This window comes from Candoia aspera, chromosome 1 (assembly GCF_035149785.1).
Source record: "Candoia aspera isolate rCanAsp1 chromosome 1, rCanAsp1.hap2, whole genome shotgun sequence".
Classification (NCBI taxonomy): Eukaryota; Metazoa; Chordata; class Lepidosauria; order Squamata; family Boidae; genus Candoia; species Candoia aspera.
The window spans coordinates 217,250,788-217,273,567 of record NC_086153.1 but is presented as its reverse complement, the minus strand read 5'-3'; the positions used below and the strand labels follow the sequence as shown (position 1 = coordinate 217,273,567).

General features: G+C 38.5%; 1 protein-coding gene across 1 annotated transcript in view; it reads right to left on the bottom strand.

Moving 5' to 3' along the window:
• Positions 1 to 22,780, bottom strand: part of ITGB5 (integrin subunit beta 5) — a 74,218-nt gene that overhangs the window by 31,970 nt on the left and 19,468 nt on the right. The window contains exons 4-10 of the mRNA XM_063288770.1: positions 20,310 to 20,559; positions 15,471 to 15,639; positions 12,679 to 12,840; positions 10,175 to 10,270; positions 9,532 to 9,621; positions 6,308 to 6,442; positions 4,523 to 4,952 (exon numbers count right to left, since the gene is read on the bottom strand). Of these exons, the coding sequence (XP_063144840.1) occupies positions 4,523 to 4,952; positions 6,308 to 6,442; positions 9,532 to 9,621; positions 10,175 to 10,270; positions 12,679 to 12,840; positions 15,471 to 15,639; positions 20,310 to 20,559 (1,332 nt within the window). The remainder of the gene's footprint in view (positions 1 to 4,522; positions 4,953 to 6,307; positions 6,443 to 9,531; positions 9,622 to 10,174; positions 10,271 to 12,678; positions 12,841 to 15,470; positions 15,640 to 20,309; positions 20,560 to 22,780) is intronic.

The following is a 22,780-nucleotide window of genomic DNA, read 5'->3' as shown; positions in this document are numbered from 1 at the left end:
CTTACTGAGAATTATTATCAAATCATGGAATCAATTCAGCAGGTAATTTAACTGAATGATGTATTGGAAGAAATTGTTCAGATTCTCATTTTTTTAATTAATTAATTAATTAGGTGCCACTAAGTCAGACACAATTCCTGATGACTGCATGGATAAACAGAGATGCTTGCCATCTCAACGTGCTTTAGTGACAATCTGCAGCTCTTTCAGGGATATTCATAAAAACTTTGATTCCATTCATCCAATTTATCCATTATCTTCCCCTCCTACTTTCCAAAATCTTGTCACACATGGTTGGTCATTTGTAATAGTCTATCATCCACTGGCACTGCATGCCCAAAGTATGGGAGTTTCTGCTTGCTCATCATTACCTTCAAGAGAAGAGTCAGTGTTTATTTGGTCCATGATTGATTGTTTGGTTCCTCCTGCAATCCATAGTATTCTTTGTAACCAACTCCAGATCCATACTTTGAAGGCATCTATCTTCTTCCTCTCAGTTGTTCTCAGTGTCCAGTTTTCACAATCATACATTATGACTAGAAATACCATTGCTTTAATCACTTTAATCTTTACTGGTCATAGAAATATCTCACATGATCTTGCCTAAATCTGTCATTGCCTTCCTCCCTACAATGAATCTCCCTATGATTAATCTCTTCTTTACTTCATTTTGAGCCCAAGAAAACAAAACTTACCACCTTCTATTCTTCACTGTAACCATAGGTCAACAAAGACATTACCTTAAATATTAACAAGATAAAGGTGATATCTTTGTTGACCTATGATTACTTTAACATGGATTTTTCACTTTGTATTTTACTTTCTGAATGTGCACTTGTAAGCTTTTTTTATTATTGACTATAGTAACTAAGTGGTGCTGGCTGTGTATGTTCAACTCTTGGCATTTCAGCATCCTATTTTGATTCCAGTTATCATCACTTCCAATTCTGCCATTGTTGTATTTGCTGTATAGGGGGACATCCTCATTTCACTCCTTTTTATATTCTGAATCACTCTGTATAAATTCCATTTTCATTGTAGCTTCTTGTTCATTGTGCTGGTTCTTCAGAAGAGTAATCAGGTGTTTTCGTGTGCTTATTAACTTTGATAAATTCCACATTCCAGTATAATTGACACGATCAAAGGCGACATTGTAGTTAATAAAGCAAAGCTAAACCTCTTCTTTACATTCTTTTGCTGTCTCCATAGCTATCTGATTTTGTGTTTATCTTTCCTGAAACTGACCTCTGCTTTTTGCATTTCTCTCTCCCTACATTGTTCTATTCTTCCTTGGCCTCATCCACATACCTTCTCAGCCCCAGAACCTTGCTGGGAAGGAGAGAAACCTAGCAAGAGAGAGAGGGGACACTTTCTATGATCTTCTCTCCTTTCCTCTGCACACCTCGCCTCCCCCAACTCCACTCCACAGCAGCCTCCAAGTGCTGCAGCCCTGCCCTCATGTGAGGGCAGCAACTTTGCTGGGCTTTTTGTGCAGACGTGGCAAGAAGAACATGGTGATGATAGCAGTTTTTCCAAGCAGTGTGTTTTCCTCCCAAATCACACTAGAGGACAGCACAGAGCTGGGGTCATGGGGAAAGCCCCAAATAAAATCTTAAGCAAAAAAATGTGAGGAATTATTGAAATGGGATGGTGATTTGCACATTCCCTTACATCTCTTTTCTTTGGTACAGTTATATAGACTGATGTTTTTCCAGTCTTTAGACCAGTGTTTCTCAACCTTCACTACTTTAAGATGTGTGGACTTCAACTCCCAGAATTCCCAGAAGAGCATGCTGGCTGGGGAATTCTGGGAGTTGAAGTCCACACTTCTTGAAGTAGCCAAGATTGAGAAACACTGCTCTAGACTATACTGTCTTGATCCATATTTGTTGACACAGGTCTGTTAGCACTTTAACTATCTTTTCTCCAGCAGCTTTACACAATTCAAGGGGTACTTCATTTGCACCTGATGTTTTCCTATCTTATATCTGGTCTATTGCTGTCATATCTCACTTTCTAGTGGAACCAGTTCCTGAATATACAGTGCATTCAGAGAGTATTCAGACCCCCTTCACTTTTTTCAATTTTGTTATGTTGCAGCCTGATACTACAATCGTTCAAATTCACTTTTTTCTCATTAATCTACACTCAGTACCCCATAATGACAAAGTGAAAACAGAATTTTAGAAATGTCTGTAAATTTATTAAAAAGGAATAGGACACACCTAGTCTCTTTAATTTACTTAGTTTAACCCATGTATTTCACACCTGTAATTTGTGGTCAGTTCTATAAGTAGGATTAATTTATGTCCACATAATGCCTGCAGAATTATTGTGAGTATTATTATTATTATTTTGTAATGGCATTAGTAGTATCATTCTATAACATCCACGGCTCCCCTCAAATCTTAACATTCGGTAATGTGTAAAATGGTTCAACTTCTCCAATTTTTGTTGCTGCACTAATGGTCTTATATTTTCCTACCCAATGTACGAACATTCTTATTTTATTTGCATGAAAAATGAATACAACATTGACATGACTGAATATGCCATGTGGTTTAGGATTTATTCTACCCATGTAGACTGATTTCTTCTATAAACCACAATGTCTCATGTTGACTTGCATGGCATTTGAAGTCCTACTGAATCACTCTGGGAATGTTTCCAGACAGCCAAGTCATCAAACTTTAAAACATTATTCTTTCTTCTTTCCCAAAGCAAAAAAACAATCTTAAGCAAGTCTTTACAATTTACAGTCAAAACATCCTGACAAGAACCTACAAGCTTCTACAATCAAGTACTGAGGGGAATTTCTTTATTATTTTTTAATTATTATTTTGTGCAGAACTATGCAAACACTCATTACCATGTTCTCTTCATTGTGTCTATTTATTCTATTGCTCCACTGTCACTGATTGCTTTTGCAAACCCTCTGCATTTTCCTCAGGGAATTCTTGTTTTCCTGAGTTTGAATGCCACCAAATGTAATCAGTGCCAGATTTGGTGCTTCTAAAATTAAGTGGATTTGATCAACTGCATCTGCCACTTGTATAAAATAAAATAAATAAAAGGAGAAGCATAGCAAAAGGAAGGATTCCTAACATGTAGCTCTCCAGATGTCCTACATTGCCTGGGGACGATGAACTTTTGTATCCAATTAATTTGAAGAACCTTAGGTTGAAGACGTTGGCTTTAAATTACAGTCTAAAAAGTGCTGAGTAACTGTTTCATTCCCTTCCCTACTCTGACAATTTACTTCTCCTACTCCCCATGCTAGTTCAAAGTATGCTATTCTTTCTATGCTTATTTGAGAACAGAGTGCAGTGAGAGCAAGTCAAGTTTTCAAGGAGTTCCACTGAGTGAAGAAAAAACAACAACTGTGACCCTTCCTAACACTTTGGCGACCTAGGGCCGTCTATTCCTGTACGGTCTATCCCACATTCAACAAGACACTTTTTATGGGTTTTGCCTGAGATATGTCTGACTCCAACAATCAATTGCATGTTTCTTATGCTAGTGATGCTGGAGTTGAAACAAGTCCTTTCTTTTCTTCCCTTTAGGAAGAGGCTCAACACTATTTGTCTTATAAGCCTCTAAAGGCTACTGTTCAAGCTTTTCTGATCTCTGTCTCTCTCCCTCCTTCCCACCCTCCTCAGTGGAACTTCTTGAAAATAGCTCTAACTTCTCACTGAAAACAGAGGTTACCAGATTCCATGTTGCCATCTGCATCAGAAGGGGGCAGGGGGGAGAGGAAGCTGAGTCATCAAAGAATGATATTGTATTTCCTCTCGATTTTCTCTTCAGCCATTGCTGTAACTTTCAGTTCTTTTCATTTAAATTCTGGATAGTATCTTTATGGGAATCATGTGTGCCCAGCATGACTCAGGCTCAGCGGATGATACAAATCTATTTTTGTACAGTTCATAAAAACGGTGTCTCATTTTGCAAGTCCATTTTACTCTATGATATTTTCTTCCCTGACCTTAATGGTCAGCAAGATTGAATAAAATCCCAACAGCCCTACAGTCACTGTGGAACTATGCCACCACTGCTTACTCAAATTCATAGGAGCCCCTCCAGACTTGTCCCTTTTCATGTCCATTATTTCTGGGAATCTTCATCTCCCAGACCTGCAGACACAACAGCCTCGGCACGTCTCTTAAATATCTGCATGAGTTTCGCATGAGCAAGCGTCTTTGTCAAAGGAAAGCAAACTCAAAAGATCTAGTGCCTTTCTAGAGGGCCACTGGAGAGTACTTGTACACTTGGACTGCTCCTGATGAAGCATCCCCACTGATTCCTGATGATTGTTCGTGATTGCTATGATTGGTTGTTGTTACAGTATCTATTTTAGTCCTGTTACTATACTACACTACACTACACAGTGAAATATAAGACGCTCAAAGTCATTTTTAACTGCAGCAGCATATAAGGATTAGCAAGCAAACAAGCAAATAAAAAAAAAACTGAGGTGCCTCCCTGCTCACGCAAATGAATTTTGAGATAAACTAACACATACCTGAGCAGAGAATGCCCTTGTATCTTGGACAGGAGAAGTCATCACACTCACAAAAGAGCCCATAGATCCTGCCAAATTCACTTTTGTAGCACACACAGTGGTGGCAGGAGCACTCTCCACGGCCACTGCAGATACGTTTTCCTTCAGCTTCTCGGCACATGTTGTGGTACGTGGTCCCACTCTCTCCTTCCTCACATTCACACTTGACTCCTACATGGCCAGGATTACAGTCACATAATCCACACACGTGGGTGCCATTTCTACTACATTTGCTGCTGCTGTGCTCTATCTCTTTGGTACATCCACATGTGCAGTTGTAGGAGACAGTCACCTCTACAGTGTCCCGAAACCAATCCGGTTTGATAGTGAAGGTGTGTGAGATATTCTCAGCTGGGCAAGTCCGAGCCTCTACTGATATCTCAAAGGAAACCTGTGTAGGAGCAGTGAGAAGTGAGAAAGAAAAGTAATCAGAAGCCTGAAAAGTTATTTTTGTGTAGATAGTATCAAAGGCATTATTTGCATAATTATGAGCACCTGTAATTCTGGTGAATAGTGCAAGATAAATCTCTTTATACACATTATATATACACAAACTAAAATAGAAGCATGCACGCTAAGGAATGTGTTGATCTGAAAAATGTATTATTTTAAATTCCATATACTACAAGTTATTTAAAATTTTGTTCTTTAAAACAAAAATTAAAGACACAATCCTATATATTCATTGTCAATCCATTGTCAATAAATCCAAATCAGTGGATTTATTTATGCATAGATACACATGGGACTGGGATGGTTTTAGAGAAAATTTCTCAGACTTTTAAAATACTTTATTAATCGAGATAGAGAAAAATACATATGGTCTTTTAAAAATGAGTAGCTGCTTGGTTTTTAATTGTTAAATTGATGATTCTACCAGTATTTAGCTCAGTACTATTTTTCTTGAGAAGTAAAGACCAATGGCTTAGACTACAAATAAGTGCTGCCTTTTCTTTTTTTATACATGAATACAAATTTGCAAGTTGCCTGGAGAATGCAGAACTGTTGCTAAAAAAAATAAGGGGCAAGCTTGGTAAAAAAACAACTACTGCTATTACCTGTCCTTGTCCAATGAAACGAAGGAACAGATTCCAGCAACTGGAAGGGGAGTACTGTAGGCATGTAACTTTAGCACTGCCCCGGGTTTATTCAAAAGCCTGTTTCTGATGCATCTAGAAATAGGCTTGGTTTGAAAAAGACAAGAGGGGGGAAGATCTCCAGGTTCTTTTGAAGGGTCTTTGTGGTTCTTTGCTTTCCTGGAAGGCAGCCTGCTCTCTTTCTCCATGCCAAATGGGAACATACAGATGCACTTAGCAGCACATTCTGCCACTAGTAATACCAACTATGCCATTCCCTGATTTAGAAAAAGAGTACAGAATCAGCCCCATAACTAGGCTCCTCTTAAATATTTCAGATTAAACAGTATGGCCCAGGCTGGCTCAAACAAGTAGCCCCTCTCCCCACAAATTCTTTGGTCACCTTCCCCGAGACTTTGGGGCTAGCTTGGAAGACAACATCAGAGGAGTAACTTTCCCATCTAACAGAGAAAAAAAAAGATACCAGAAAGTCGAAGAGAAAAGGACTATCAAGAGAACCAGAAAAGTTACAACTGACAAGAGATTCCCCATGACCAGCAGCACAACTGAATTACAGTAGATTAGCATTACAATGACCAGCTTCTTCTTTAGGGAAAATTTAATATATCCAACTTTTCCCAAACTGCAAATGGAGGTGCAGCAAACTCACCGTGTCTCCTATCTTAAGATCTTCACACTTCCTGATTCCAAGATATGATAAACCATCTTGACATGTGGCTGTGAAAGCCAAGTTAATGTCATCAGGACTGTCCCAGACAGTTAACTCTACTTTTGATCTAATACTCTAGAAAAGAAAGATTGATTGATTGACTGATTTTTAAAGCACATATATCATTTTGTGAACATAAAGATGTCTGGATATCTAATATTTATAAATGAGCAAGTAAAATCATATAAACATTGTAAATTGACATGGAAATTTTCCTCTATTTCTTATTAGAGAATTTATTTTGGGAAGCAGATTCTAGCTATTTAGAAGCTTCCTCAGTATGGAAATATTAGCTGGCTTTTTTTTCTTCAGGCAGGCACCACATCAACATACCAGGGAAAGTTGCAATCAATTTAACATCATTTTCATAAAATTTACAGCATGCAAGTTCTATTTTTGGTATTATGCAGCTATTAAGCAAGTTATTTGGAGGGGTGAAGCCAAATATTTGATTAATAAAAGCTGCCAGAATGGGATGGGCTAACTAATAAGGATTAATAAATCCTTATTAATGGTAGAGCCATATGGTTGTTGCTTTACAGGAAGCAAGTTTTGGGGGAAAAAGTCATAATCCAATCCCACCATTCTCCATTGGGGGGAGGGCATGTTCTGCTTTCCTGAGTAAAGTCCCAGAATGAAGAGCAGCAAATCAATTCAAGGTTTTTTGGACAAAGTTGTTATTTGAATCTACTGGGTATAGCAGAAATAGTTTAAGACGGTCATCTTGGTAGATGCCCCAAGTTGGACTGGGAGCCATATTTTAATTCTGTTGGACTGAAAATATTATTCTCTTTATTTATTTATTAGTTAGGTAGTTAAATTTATATTACTTTATAGGGCATTAGCTATGATACATATGTTCCTCTTACTGCTGTGTTGTTGTTGGTATCAGTCGTAAGGAAACTGTGGCTTCACAAGCCACAGCAGCAGCACAGCTTTACATAATAACTGCATGAAAACTCAGTGCTGCTATTCTGGCATTCATGAATGGAAAGGAAGTAATAAACATTCTGGCACAATACTTATCTGTCTTAAAACAATATAGAAAAAACACTCTAAAACAAGATGAACAATGAGGAAGCAGTTAATAAGAATTCAAAGCTAAATATGTGATCACCACTGCTACTGTAATTGGTTATTCTGATATATATTCAGCACTCCCTAATGTCATGAAATGGTACTCATATCATCAGATGTTTTAAAAAATAATATGCAAAGTAGTAGGACTGTGACAGAAACAACTAATGGAACAGGTACAAGCTATTACTGCTATAAAAGGAATAGTGTTACTGGTTATCACTGCCCTTGTGGTTTGAGTCCTTCCAAGGTAAACAATTCAAATTGCTAATTCAGCAGCACCACACAATGTTAAGAACAAACAAGGTTTGAGAAGACCCAACTCAAACATCTCTTAGACAACTAAAATGTTATATGAGGTCATAAAACTTTTGATATCGAACTAACTGGAAATGCTGCTTTGTTGAATTGCAGAGACACACACTAATCTTTTCTAAGAAAAACTGAATGGCCAGTGCAACCAAGAATGAGCAGCTGCAAGTTGATGGGAAATATGTGAAGTATGAAGAAACAAGTGGACTGTCCAGATGAACCGCATACAAAGTAGAGAGAATCAGTGGTAGCAGGAACTATCAGAATCTGTTTCACAGTCTATAGTGTCCAGCTTCTCATCATCTAGATGACATTCTCAAATTCTTTAGTCTTTCTTCATTATTAGGATCTAGAATCTAGAGGCTAATTGAATTTGCTAATTCAAAAATTGTCATAATAACATTAGTTCAGACTAATTCCTAACTGGTTGAAAGCTGCTGTTTATGGTTGTGATTGCCACCCAAACCCAGTTTATGCAAAACTGTACTTTTTAAAATCAGCATAGTTAAAGTAATCTAACATCAAGGCAGAACTGAAGATAATTATTGTATACATACTTCCTTCCTGTAATTATTGTATGCCTACATAAAGGAAGGCAAAAATAGAGGTAACCAAAGTTAGATACCCCTTAACAATGTTAAGAATTTAAAAGCACAGCTCCAGTGCCAACTATTGTCCCCCAGGATGTTGTTACCTAGCACAGAAGCTTACCCAAAGCATAGATTGTTTTTGTGATATAGATGCGGTCATTGGGTCACGGTCTTTGAATGAATCTATAGAGTATAAACAGCTTTTACTGCACATGTAGCTAAGGTCACATAGGTATCAAAATGCACCTGAGTATAAATTGCAAATCAGACCTTTAGGAAAGCTGTGAATGTTGCAGAGTAAAACACAAGCCACAGGAAAGGACTGCCTCAAGACCTGGGACTAGTCCACCTATTTCTTGCAGAATAGCATTTAATTACAACAGAAAACAAAAGTTGTCACATAACAAACTGAAACATGAAGGAAAGTGTGACTATTTAGCAAGATTCAAAAAATTTTGCGTTCTAAAATCCTTCAAAGCCATTTCAAAAGATACAAAATGATACTGACCAAACCTTTTACACAATCCAGAAAACCTTTAGTCGGTGTTCTAAGCAAGCACCAGGTAAAAATTAAAGAACAAAAATAGAGCTTTACCTTTATCTAGAGGTAAATAATTTACATTTAAATTATTTAATATCCCATTTGGGATGTTTATAATTATAAATGTTAACATCCCACTTGGGCCTTTGGGAACTGGGCAGTCATGAATGACTTTATATGCTAGTACTGAGCAACCATACATCCTAATATGTATCAAAGCCTGATAATATTTAAATTGTGGTTTGAGAGAAAAGATAGGCAAGAGAAAATGCGTAAGTGCTTTCTAGAAGAATTTTGGTCAGAAAAAAAAATCCATCATGGCTGTATTCAGACTTGGTTATGATGAGAAATCAGGCTGGAAGACTGAACCCAAAAAAGCAGGAGATTAAAAGATTCCCATCAAGGGTGCAGTGGACAAGGGCAAATAAAAGACCTGTAGCATACGCTAGGCAGAAGGCTGATTAACTTTACTGTCTCTCAAAAGTAATATGTGGTATCACACACACTCAAGCTAATCCCACATGGAAATCAAGTTTGAAAGAGAAATACAGATGAGAATACACAAAAGGGAAAAATGAACTATAATCTTTTTATGTATGCATTAAGTTGATAATTATCATTTGAATAAAAAGTATGAAACTTACATTGTAGGCCTTGACTATAAGCTGGATAATATTTCGGGAGTCTGGATACAAAATCTCTACTGTTGTTCCTGGAATTAGGGCTGTGAGATTCTTTGTAAAACAGAGCATACAAGAACATTGAAATCTGAACCAAAAAACTCCCTGTGCTCAAAAGTTCATCCATTTAAATAGTTCTTTTGATCTTTTGATGTTAATGTTAATTGTTGGGAGAATGGGTAATAAAAGGAAATAATGCCATTGAGAAATTACTTTGCAGAAATTAACTTTCATGTAATATGATTAAGTAATGGCAGACTGAGTTATGTAGAATCAATAAGGATTAAATCCATAACTATTTTTAGTGTGATCAATATTTATCCATTTACTTTAGGAAACTTAACTTCTTTTCACCAAAGCTTCAGTCTGAAATTAACATAAGAATGAAATAGGAAAAGGAAAGGCTATACAAGCGGTTAAATTTCACCCAGTTAGTTCTGGTTGTAAAGTCCAGTCATAATTATACTCAAATGCTTTTTAATTCAAAGCTGCTATTCCTCCCAAACACTAGCCTTACAACCCTTTGCTTAAGGAAAAAAAGAAAATTCCGGCACTTTGACAGGTGTTCCAAACAAGGAATTGATCTTTCTTTTCTTCTAGCACTTACCTTGTAAAGAATATAGTGATTTTTTGTCACTGCAAAAATTAGGTGGATATTGTTCTCAGCTAATTTTTCTCCAAGAAGTGCAAGTGAAGGATAATCCTGAAAGGGAAAAGGAAAGCAGGATAAGATTATGATAATGTAAAATTATTTATTTTGCAGCTTTAAGCCTGCAGTTCTGTAGATTATCTCTATTACACTGAGCTGACTGAGGTTTACTTATGAGTAGACTTTAAATTCTTCTGTTATATCCAATCAGTAACAAAACCACTGCAAACAAGAATTATTTTCAGTTGTGGAGTTATTTTTCGTGTAGTCATTTGTCAAATGCCTGAACTCAGCTATGAATATGAACCAAACTATGTTCCCTGCCATCAGCAAATAAAAGAATCTATCATCACCTGTGAAATTATGCTATTTCACAGGACTGCTGGAATCAGTTACAAATATATTTCTGTTTATTATCTGTCAAAGTAGATAGGAAATAATATCTGCTCTGTGCTTACAATATTAGGTTTGCAAAAGGGAAGCCCACTATATTGCAATATGCAAGGGTTTGGCTGGAATATTTGAGAAAAGACCATTCCAAGTATTGTAGTGCCAAATGATGAAGGGGTTATATACTACAGCAACACCAGGACTTTGAACTGCATTTAGGAATGAACAGTGAAGAGGGGTACATGATAATAATGGCCACTGCAATCAGTCCTCTTGCTGCCATATTTTGTACTAATTGAAGTTCCCAAGCTAGATTCTCTTCTAAAAGCAGATTGATTGAATGATCTATCTATCTATCTATCTATCTATCTATCTATCTATCTATCTATCTATCTATCTATCTACCTACCTACCTACCTACCTATCTATCTATCTATCTATCAAATTTCTCACCGACCCTAGAACGTATAGTAGGAACCTACAGAACATGGTGCTAGGGTATAGATCATTCAAGCCAGGCAATCTTTATTCAGATGGGGACATATCAACCAAAGTTGGTAGAAGGTGCTCCATATCTTTGTGCAGAGGACAAAAGCTTGGGGAAAGATCACTCGCTAAATAACTATTACTGTCTACATGCTAAAAGTTTCTCTGATAATTTATCAGCCATGAATCTATCCACACCTTTCTTTGGAAAGCAAACAGATGCTCTCCTATGCCTTGCCTGCCATGCTTTCAGAAACCAGCTTTTCACTGAATTTCCAGGCTAGTATATTAATTACAGGAATGCCAACCAAGATGTACATTTGTTTTGTTTACTTGGGAAACAAAGAATGGTTCTGTGCTAGGGCTCCAGGTGGCTGTCATAAGACAGCCAGTCAGAAAAGCTTTCCAGCAGGGGAGGAGGGGGACACTGCATCCTCATTAAAGGGCCAAGGGATAAGTTAGAGTTGGCAATTTACAGAAAGAAGGCCACAGTTATGGAAAACAAAGCAGCGCTTCATTCTGAAAGCTGAAGCACTCTCTGTAGACATTTCTTTTAGGTTAAGCATCAGGAGTTTTTTTTTCCTTTGATATTATTACTAATTTGTCTATGAGAATATTTATATTGTCAGGAACTAAGGTAACTGAGACTGATATAAGCTACTGCTGAAAGCATCGTTTGTTTTTTTTAATCAGTTCAATAATGTCCAGAGACTGACTGGACAAGTCCCTGTGAGTTTTCTTGGCAAGGTTTTTTTCCCCCCCCAGAAGGGGTTTGCCCTTGCCTGCTTCGTGGGGCTGAGAGAGAGTAACTGGCCCAAGGTCACCCAGCTGGCTTTGTGCCCAAGGAGAGACAAGATCTCACATTCTCCTGCTTTCTAGCCTGATGAATTAACCACTACACCAAACTGGCTCTCTACACCTTAATTATACCATGTTAATTTATAAATCAAAATCTCTCTCAGTCAAGCTTGATTTGGGTAACTAGATAGACCTATCCACACATGCTGGGTGGGGAATTCTGGGAGTTGAAGTCCACAGATCCTAATGTTGCTGAGACTGAGAAACACTGGTATAATTTATAACCGTGAGATCTCCTGGTAGTCTTCCATCCAAGCACTGACCAGCCCCAACTTTGCTTAGCCTTTATGAGATCACCTAAGATTGGAAATGTCTTCCACAAATAAAGCAGGCATATTAAGCTGCATTAAACATAAAATACTAAGCATTATTCAGAGTGTGATGTCATCTCCCTTCCTCTGCAACACTGAAAAAACGTACTGAAGGAATCACAGGATTCCATTACGCACCATGTATTTCTACTATGCCCACAAGGACCTAGAGTTTCTGTGAAATTCAGGTATTTAAAATATCAGTGCAAGACAATTTTCTTAGCCATTAAAAAAAAAAACACATTACATTGTAGAGAGTATAACTGGATAGACAAAAACATAACTTGGGTCTTGAGTATGAGTCTAAGCTCTGCATTTGACAAAATGCATCCATGGATTAACCTCTTACAGAAGTAAACCACAATTATGAAACAGCTTAATAAAAGGAATAAAAGAACATCCAGGTGTCATTCTCACCAGCTGACTGGATGCTGTGTATTCATTGGCCTCATTCAAGTGACACAGTCCATCATGTGGCTGCACCAAGCCACCCAGCTTTCCATCCAGTGCAATATGTGGGACATCATCAGTAGTGAAGACCAGCAAATGCGAAGCCTCCTTCCGCCACCCAATCTCTTTCTACGTGAAAGTCAAGCCAAAAAAGAGAGGTACTGTCATACCCTTTAAAAGTCTATGCAGAAAAGGTAATATAAGTAGACAATCTTCTCTCCCACACCAGTCAGAAGAAAATAGATTAAAAAATTATATATCCAAATCTTTGAATTCTGCAACCAGAAAATCTGCATTGAAATAAAAGGGGTAGTAGCTGTTACAAAACAAGTAAATTCACTTGCAGAACATAATTTTGAAACACCTTTGAAAGGACCAATAGCACAATCTAATGATGACCCGCATACCACTGATATAAAAGAGGTCTATATTTTGAGGGTTCAATTCAGCGAAACCATGAATTATGTCCTAACAGCCAGGAATCACGCTGAGACGAGGAGTAGGTCTCTAGTGTTTATTACTGCTACACAAGACAGAATCCTAACAAACTGAAGAAGCGTGGGAAAACCCAGACAGATAAACCCCGAAGGTTAAGGCGGGTCTGATCTGTGTCTCTTTGAATGGCTGCTTAACTCCTCAGTACTACGCATGCGTTTTCCCCCCTGGATCGAGGCCCCCTCCTGCTCGCCACCAGTACTCATGACAATTATCTTCTTTTGTCTCTTAGACATCACCACAGCAGCACGCCTAGCACCTGCACACTGGGAATAATCCACGGTGGGACTCTTACCCTGTATTAGTAGAGCAGAGCAATTTTTTCAACAGCCAATATCTCTCCTAAATAATCTATGAAATGCTCATCAAACAAAATGCCACAATGGATGTGAGACGGACAGAAAAAGTGGAACATGGGATGCAAAAATTAGCCAATAGCATTGTTTTACCCGAGGATAGGGAATGGTGACCCTCCCAATGTTGCTAAGCTACACCTCTCAGCACTTCAGCTAACATGGGGATAACGAATGCTGGGAGCAACAACTGGTGAACCAAAATTCCTACATTGGGATAGAGCAAAATAGCCTACTACCTAGCATTTCCAAGGGGACTGTTGATTCAGAGCTGAAATGTTTGTTTTGAAGTTAATATGGACTGAACATGCGGGAAATAAATGCTCAGCCTATATTTTCATTGGCCACTCTCATATTGAAACCACAGTAGATATTAAACTATAACAGATCACACCCAGCTCTGGAGCAAAAACCAAGTATTTTATATGTACACTTGGCAATTTTCAGGACAGCAATATAAATGTGAAGGGAATATCAAAAAAAGGCATGAAAAACATTATTAGTAGAAAGTGCAATAAATCAGTTTGGTCTTTAGTTTCTCCTAAAAGTACTCACACCCTCTAAGGAAGTGATAGATATATTATCATTTGATTACACAGACAGCAGCTTAAATCCTAATGGTCGTTTTGCCAGCCAAGGAATCTCTGCCAAGCCAGCTAACAAGAGGCAACTGTTCCTGAGCATTTCAGAAGCAGACTGTGTTTTGGTCAGAGCAGAAGCTTTAAAAAACAAAAAAGGACAGCAGGCAATAGAAACAGAAGCTTGGTCGAATACATCCAACATCATAACACGTCCTTAACTAGTAGACCCCTAAAGCTACACAGCTCAGCAAAATGCGAAGGCAAAAAGGGTGCGCATTTTATCAAAATCCTTGTGCAAAATGCAAACACTGTTTGAAGAGGCATGGAGAATAACAATACAAATGCATTTGGCTTTTCTTTCATTGGGGCATTGGAACATGGTACTACATTTATTCATTAGTTTGTTTGATTGATTTTATATAGCAGCACCTCTCACATATGTGACTCTGGGCAGCTTACAATAAAAAAGATAAAAACAATAAACAAAAAAACATTAAAAATAATAAAATAGATAATATAAGACAGAAAATAAAAACATAGCTGTGGAGTTTCATAAATGACAAAGCTAAGAGATGGGCTCTATCACACACCCAGGGCCCCAGGCCCAAGCCCCAAACCAAGATTTTAGGGCCTTAAAAAAGGCCAGCCATGTTGGGGCTAAACTAATCTCAGGTGGAAAGATGTTCCACAGAGCAGGTACCATGGCAGAAAAGGCCTTCCTTCTGGGCCCCGCCAGCCATCACTTCTTAGCTGACAGCACCTGGAGCATTTATTTATTTTATTAATCAATTAATCAAATTTATACACCACCCATCTCACTATATAAGTGACTCTAGGCAGCTTACAAATAAAAAGTCATAAAAACCATTATAAAAATACACAAAGTTAAAAGTGAGAAGCTAAAAGGCACAGAGAGCATCCTCAAGCCACCAACCACTCCCAGGGCTGCCTACCACGAATGAACCCCTATGCCAGTTGGCAGAGCCAGGCGTTAACACTCTTTAAGCATGCCCCTCCTGCAAGAATATGCGAGATAGGTAAAAACAGTTGCATTTCAGATAGATAGATATTAAGAAGGGAAACCAGCAATACAGAGGAAAGAAGTATTTCCTCCTTCTGTGCAACCAGACTGATATGGAAAAGCAACCTAGTGCATCTGTCCTGTGTGGAGATGTTTGTATGCCATAATACACAACATGGTAAGAATTCTTGCACCAATTCCTCAAATAACGCTATGTCCATGTATTATTCTCCATTGCTAATAGTCCTGGCATCAGCATGCCATACAGAATTACTTTCAATCATTCCCACATCACCCCAAATCACTTACTTCACACACAGCAGCCTGCAAGATTGCATCTAAGCCACCTTCTGGAGCATCTCTGTTGCGGGAAACCTTCTGTTTCTGAACTTCTTCATTGAATCTATCAATTTTATCAGTGAGGGATAAAAGATGGCGGAACCCAAAGGATGGAACACAATTTGGGAATACTTTATATCTGAAAAGGAAAGAAAAAAATTGTTCCTCATATTAGTACAGAAACACCATCACATTTCATACTCACACCCATCATCAAAGTTGCAGAAGAACACAAATTTAGACATATCTTACTCCTTTAAACAATACAGATTCTGAATTGTTGGGAACAGAATTTTTTTTTAGAATTGTTCAACACTGGAGATAGATGAGAACTTCAATATGTGAGGAGATTTCTAAAGATAATCAATATAATCTGAAATATAACCACTGAAATTACACAATATTCTCCAACATGCAGAAAAATAAAAGACAATTAGACAGACTTAGTACCACATAGAAAAAAAAGAAAAAACTGTAACACCATTTCACAGCTAGACTGGTTACCCTTTCCTACCAAAATAGTAATTTTACAAAAAAAAAAAATGGCACTCAGACAAGTCAGCCATCAACAGGCACACACAGGTAACAACACTTACATACCATTCAAAAAAGCTAAAAAGGAAACAAAAAGACCAGAACACCTCCTTGCCAGCAATCAACACCCAGATAAGCAAAGATTAATATCAGAATTAACACCAGACAAATGATCAAGCAGCAAACAACAGCATAATCAAGGAATTACCAAGGAGAGAACAACACCCCTGCCAACACTGACAGGGCAAGTGTCATGTTCACTGTTTCAATGTGCACTGTACATCGTAATGTTACACGTGCCATGGTGCTGACGCGCGTTTATGTTGGGAGGGAGCTGCTGTGAAACCTTGTGCCAAGCTCTGTATCTGTGTTCGTTTCAATGGAATGTGTTTGGGTTATGTGCTCTGCTCAAGGACTTTTCCCGCGGACCATCAGAAGCCGTTATGAGCACCTGGGATTGTGAGCCTGGGAAGATTCTACGGGGGGAGGGATCTCGTTTGTACCGAGGGTTTTTAGTTTGCATTTGGCACGCTTTTTCCATTCTCAGCTTTCTTTGTGATCCTGCATACTATTCTTTAATAAATCAGATATCTTTGTGATCCTGCTTATGAGTCTGATGGTGTTTTAGAATAGGCAATCCTTACAGCAAGCTACAGTATATAAACTGGGAGCAAGGCCCACTCCCCCTTTGCACTGAAGATGTTGCCTAGTTGGGCAACAAAATGTCTGTAAGCAAACAACCAAGCTCAGAGAGCACCAAGGACTCCACACTATAAAATAAAAGTTCCTCTACTTTGTTAACCTCAACCTCCTGCAGCTTTTTGAAGAAATCCACTCTAGTTAGAGGCAGCTGAAGAGAATGGTGAACCCCTCTCTTGTTCACCCTCAAAATCTGCTGCTTAAGGCAAGGGCATTCTCCATTCTACCCAATGGTAGAGCCAGTCCTGCTCTGAATTATGACAGAGGGCCCCAGTCAAAACACCAGGATTAATTCTGATTTCCTACAAACTGTCAAGTGTGCTATTTTTATTAAAGTACTGTCTTTTCAACAAAACACAATGTTCAAAGAAAGCATTTTTATGTTGTTTTGTTGAATTTATGGCTTTCTGCCTTTTAAAAAAAAAACACTGGCTGGCCTCTGTAGAAACAGAAACAGATAGGTTTTGGTCTGATCCCAGTGTGGCTCTTCTTCTGTTCTCGATCTGCAGACCAAAGTATCCTGGAAGCCAGTTTTAAATCTAAATCAGGCCAAATGAAAATGTGACATTTGTAGAAGCCTAAGAAGGAATAGCCTTGAGTAGCCTAGGCAGAAGAGTTCTGCTACCAAGGTATCCTCAAATAGCTGCATTACCTAACAGTAGTAGGAGCATTTTTCTAATTAGAATATGATCAAGTTTGTTTGGGAATTTACTTCTCTGTAAACCGGTTTATAATGTGCGAGGCTTAACACAACCTCTTTCATTACAAGGGTGTTTTGCTTGTAACGTACTCATCTAAGCTTCCAAAAAAAAAAGGTTGTTCTGTATTGTTCTTAGAGGTTGTTCCATCTGGCACAGGAAGAGAGCATATTGTGAGGGAAGGTTAGAATCTGGGAGAAAGATAATTTCATAAATTTTCTATTATTTTGATGTTGTCAATGTTGTTCATATTATGGGTGGGGTTGTTATTTTTGAGGGGACTGCTTTTTGTTTTATGTGGATCTTGATTGTTAGCTGCCCAGAGACTGTGGGAATGGGTTGAATACAAAGAAAGTAAGCAAATAAATAAATATTAAAAGGTTTTATCTCAGAGCAGATCATCTTAGAAGTCTCTTTCAGTCCCAAAATTTTTATGATGTTCTGCTATTGTTTTGGAACTTATTTGTAGACTTGACAGAAGATTCCCAAAGAGCAAGGAAAGGAAAACAAGCATACTGTACGGCAGCGGTTCCCAACATTTTTGGCACCAGGGACTGGTTTCGTGGAAGACAATTTTTCCATGGACTGGGTGGTGGTGGTGGTGGATGGTTTTGGGATGATTCAAGCACTTCCTCTTTTTCCCGACCTTTTATTCTTTTTTCTTCGTGCCGTTTGGAGACAGCAGCCAATGGGCTTGCTTTCTCTGACAGGAGGCGGAGCTCAGGCAGTAATGCGAGCGATGGGGAGTGGCTGTAAATACTCAGGCTGTAAATTCACTTGTTTGCCCACCGCTCACCTCCTGCTGTGAGGCCTGGTTCCTAACAGGCCATGGACCGGTACCGGTCCACGGCCCGGGGGTTGGGAACCCCTGCTGTACAGCACCCCAGGGATACCAAGTTAAAGAAGACATGGTAGAATCCAGTTTCTCCATAGTTTTGTACATCAGAGTCCAAAGCAGATGAGCAGGATGTTGTACTTAATAACTTCTGATTGAGTGACACAAGACAACCTTCCATGGGAAAAGCCTTATTTCTAGAGCCAAGTATTCATTCATTGCCCATTTAATTTCAGCAGTGAGGCAGTGTCCCTTATGCCGAAAGTTACTTAATACTCTTTGTTATAAATAAGTAAGAGTCCCCAAGAAGGGAATACTTCAAAAATATGTTAGACTTGATCCATGGGCCTACTACTAGGTTGAAGCCCTAAACACGCTTTAAGTGTAAACCCTGTTGACCATACTGAGCTTATGTCACAGGACTGAGAAACTGGTTTTATTTCTTAACTTTCTTAACTTAACTATTTCTTAACTTTCTTAACTGGCTGAAGATTCTGGAAGCAGCTACTTCTTGCTGAAAATATAAAGAGTCCTTAAAAGGGGGGGGGGATTCTAACTCCTATAGTTTTAAAGCTTTTATTTTGAAAACATACTGTACAGACATCTTAGTGAACCATTTCTCAGTTTAAGGCCAATGAGATCAGGGCTGTTTGTCCTTTTCCTCTCAAACAGTTCCACTGATGTTCTTTGCCACCAGCAAATATACATTGCTGTAAAAATTCAGTGTTGGATATGGAGTAATGCAGGCTAACTGATAGGTTTGCAAAGTAAGTGGGCATTAAAGCAATTACAGCTCCATTCACAAAAGTAATGTACTGTGGACATATCTATAAGTAGGTATACTTCCATCAATGGATGTGGCTGACACAGGAGAGTCTTCATGGAAGACAATAATGGGGTACATAATGTGCAGGTGAAGACATGAGGCATAAATTATTTTATACAAATGCAAGATGGGTGACAGCAGCTTGAAGGATAAGCCCAATTTTTCCATGTCCTTATAGTAATCTTCCTTTAATGCCAATAGCTTTGCCTGTAGTCCCACCAATATTTGAATATCAGTATTCAAGGATCAAAAGACCTATGAGATGTGTTACTGATGTTGCTATAAACCTTTTTTTAAAAACCACAAGATTTCAAAACCAGAATTGTTCCATAATTAGAAATCAATTCATCCAGGAATATAAATCAGTACACTGTTAATATGCAGTTTCTAGAGGAATTTTCTCCTCCAGCTTTCAAGCAAATTACCCCAGAAGCTGCACAGTATGTCAATAGTCATTTAACCATCCTCCCTGCTGCCCTCCTCAATACAACCAAGCTTTCTTGTAAGAAAGATGTCAGCTCAGGGGAGGGGTGTGTGTGGAGAAGGTATTACTTTTTTCTCCTTGGAAAACAGAGAATCTCCATAATGCTGCAAAAATCTTTTAGCAATTCCAGTTTGAGCAGCTTGCAAAACTTCACAGACATCACAGCTGAGTTTGATTGTAACTTCTGGTTTTGCTACCACCCACAACTTGCACAGACAGAAAGCTATCAGGTAGGTAAATATCACATGTGAACTGAGTTTGGCTTGGCCAATCACACATTATGAAAACCCGACCTGCTGTATAAGCAGAACAACTGCTAGTTAAGATCTCATTAGAAATACTAAGCTGGCCAAGTTCCAAAGATCCAGTCATTTCTCCATAATTGATCTACATAAGAGCATAGCATAATAATATTTTTATTAAGGACATTGGTGCTTCCCAACATTTATTTACATTAATATAATTTTAAAAAGTGAAATCTCTCCAGGAAATAAAACCATTGATACCAGTATCAAAATGCTGAACGCAATATATATCTATATCTATATCTATATCTATCCTAGAATTGCCAGAGATATTTTTGTGTTATGCTTACTTGGAAACAATTTTGAAAACTGTGAGAAGCAAACATTTCCCTTACACTAAGGGATCCCCCTAAAGTTTACCAGCTTGTTGCTCAATATGAATATTTGGCATTTATTGTGAAAAAAAAAAACCCAAGGTTTTTGCTTACCCAGTACAGGGGTTATTCTGGTATCTTGGGGCTGTGTAGGAAAAGGGAGAAATGTTCTTGTCTACAAAAGAACCAAACCCAAGCCGGAAATTGCTGGTGAGCTTTCCCATTTCTTCAGCCAGCTTAGTTCCCAGGTTCCGAATGGTGTCCAGATCATCCTTCATGGAGAGGGAGAGATCCATCAAATAATATAGATCTACAGGATAATCCTCTACCTGCCGAACCTGCACATTGAAAGATGCCGGGTCACCTGTGGAAGCAGCAGATCATTACAAGTTAATAAGCAAAGCAAACCAAACAGATTTATTTTGGCCTTGGGTTGACTCAGCCTAAAGTGCAAAAACATCCTCTTAGACTCCCCATCACCAGAAATAGCCCTGGATAAAATATGAATACTTCTGCACAAGGTTTCCTGTTGCAGCATGAACGTGGCCAAAATCTAGGCAGCGTTCTTTCTATTTTGAATCTTATATAAGCCATTCCTTCAATTAAGGCTGCAGGAACAGCAGTTTTCAAATGGTGGGAAACTGAGAATGAAGAATAAAAAAGAAAACTGAACCAAAAGAAATTCCTCATGAATTTTTGGCTGAAAACAGCTGTGCTGTGGTAGACTTACGCAACAGCTCTTCATCTAAGATCCACAGACAGTCAAGCAGTGACAATCCTCAGTAATAACTGTGAGCTGGAATAATAATAATTATATTAAATATAACCAGTCTCCCAAACATTTATCTGCAGAGCACCACCCTCTGCAGGGAGAGGACTTTAATGGATAAAGCTGCATCAGCAGAAGCTTCCACACAATCTGTACTCCTTTGCTATCACCGATTGGATAAGATGCACACAAAGGCCTCCTTCTGGCAGATGTTCTCACTCTGTATGAAGGTTTAGGGCAGGGACTATATATAGGGACTATACATAAATACATCAGGATTGGGGTACGCAACTCCAACCTCGTGGGTGTTATGGACCAGTAAGGCAAATACGTGAGGACACCTGAAGTTGGCTTTGCACTACCAGCCCAATGGCCTCGTCCAAAAGTTCAAACAGGAAGATGGGGATGGAAATATGTATATCAACACAACAATATGCATTAATCGTGTTTAAGAACACAGCTGGTTCCACGAGCACAATTTTAATACAAAAATGAAGCCTGGGATTTAAGATAGCAGGCAGCTCCTGAAGTCATTAATTTGCCACTGAATTGTAATTTTTAATATAATCACATGGAAAAACTATTTACAAAGACACTGATCATTAAACCTACTTTAAGTTTAAATTTAAATTTGAATTAATGTTTGGTTTGGCCCTGGGCCTTCCTAGCCCTGATAACGTTAGCCCAGAATGCCACTCAAAAGGCCAAGAGAGCCCCTTGCTCCAAAGAAGACGATGCATCTCTGCTAAGGACTACATCAAATACATTTTCAAGCCAAAAAATATTCAGCTCTTTTGCACAGCCTAATTAGCCACCTACTTCTGGGAAAGGATTTTCAGAATAGTAAGGAGAGTGTCAGCTGCCTTACACTGCAATATATATTCTGCTTGCTTTGTAAAATATTTCTTTGCCACTTATATTAAGAGCTGTTTCTAAACAGGAACTTGGCTTGTAACACTCAATTCCATCCTACTGTAGCCTGTATAATAAAGCCCCTGAATAAAGATGTAACAGTAAAAATAATTTGGTCCAAGTAACAGCTGCACAACACAGGCATGTAGCTCTGAGATTATGGTGTTTACCCTGTAATCCTCCTTCTGTTCACAAATCAGGACAAAGAGCTTTCGTGTACTTGGGATGACATTTTTCAGGATTTTCCATCAATAAATGGTTATGCAGCCCAAAATAAAACATAAGAAACAAAACAGAAAAAGCAATTCCATAACTAAAGCCATCCCTGATAACTCTAGCATAGCTGTTCTCCCCTTCCAGTATGCCAAGCTTTTGTAAAGGTTTAAAATTACAGAAATACGTCACTTACATCATGCTCAGCTAAGAGACCAGGATATAAAGCATTTCTTCCATGCATACACATTTCCAATTAATGACAGCGGAAGCAGGGTGAGGATGGTAGAGAAAGAGGAAAACACCATAAAATGTTTAATTTCAACATAATTTTGAGCGGTTGGTCCAGTAACTAGGGCCAATTGCCTTAATGATAGCCACATCCAAGACCACTTATTTTTCCAGATTGACATACCCATGTCGTTTCAGTGCTCTATAACTGGCACTAGATTGTGCTAGACAGGATCTAGGGAAAGAGGAAACAGGAGGAAAGGGGCTAAAGAAAAGGTATAGATGAAGCACACAGAGAAGGGAAAGATAAAAAGGGGGTCAAAAAAAAGAGGGAGAGAACAGCAAAGAAGAAGGTTATGGGGTCAGGGGAAATGGGGGTTATTTTAGGCTTGGTGATGTTTCCATATGAATGCCCTTAGCTTCCCCTGCAATTAAAAGCTAGTGCAAGGTTTGATAAAGG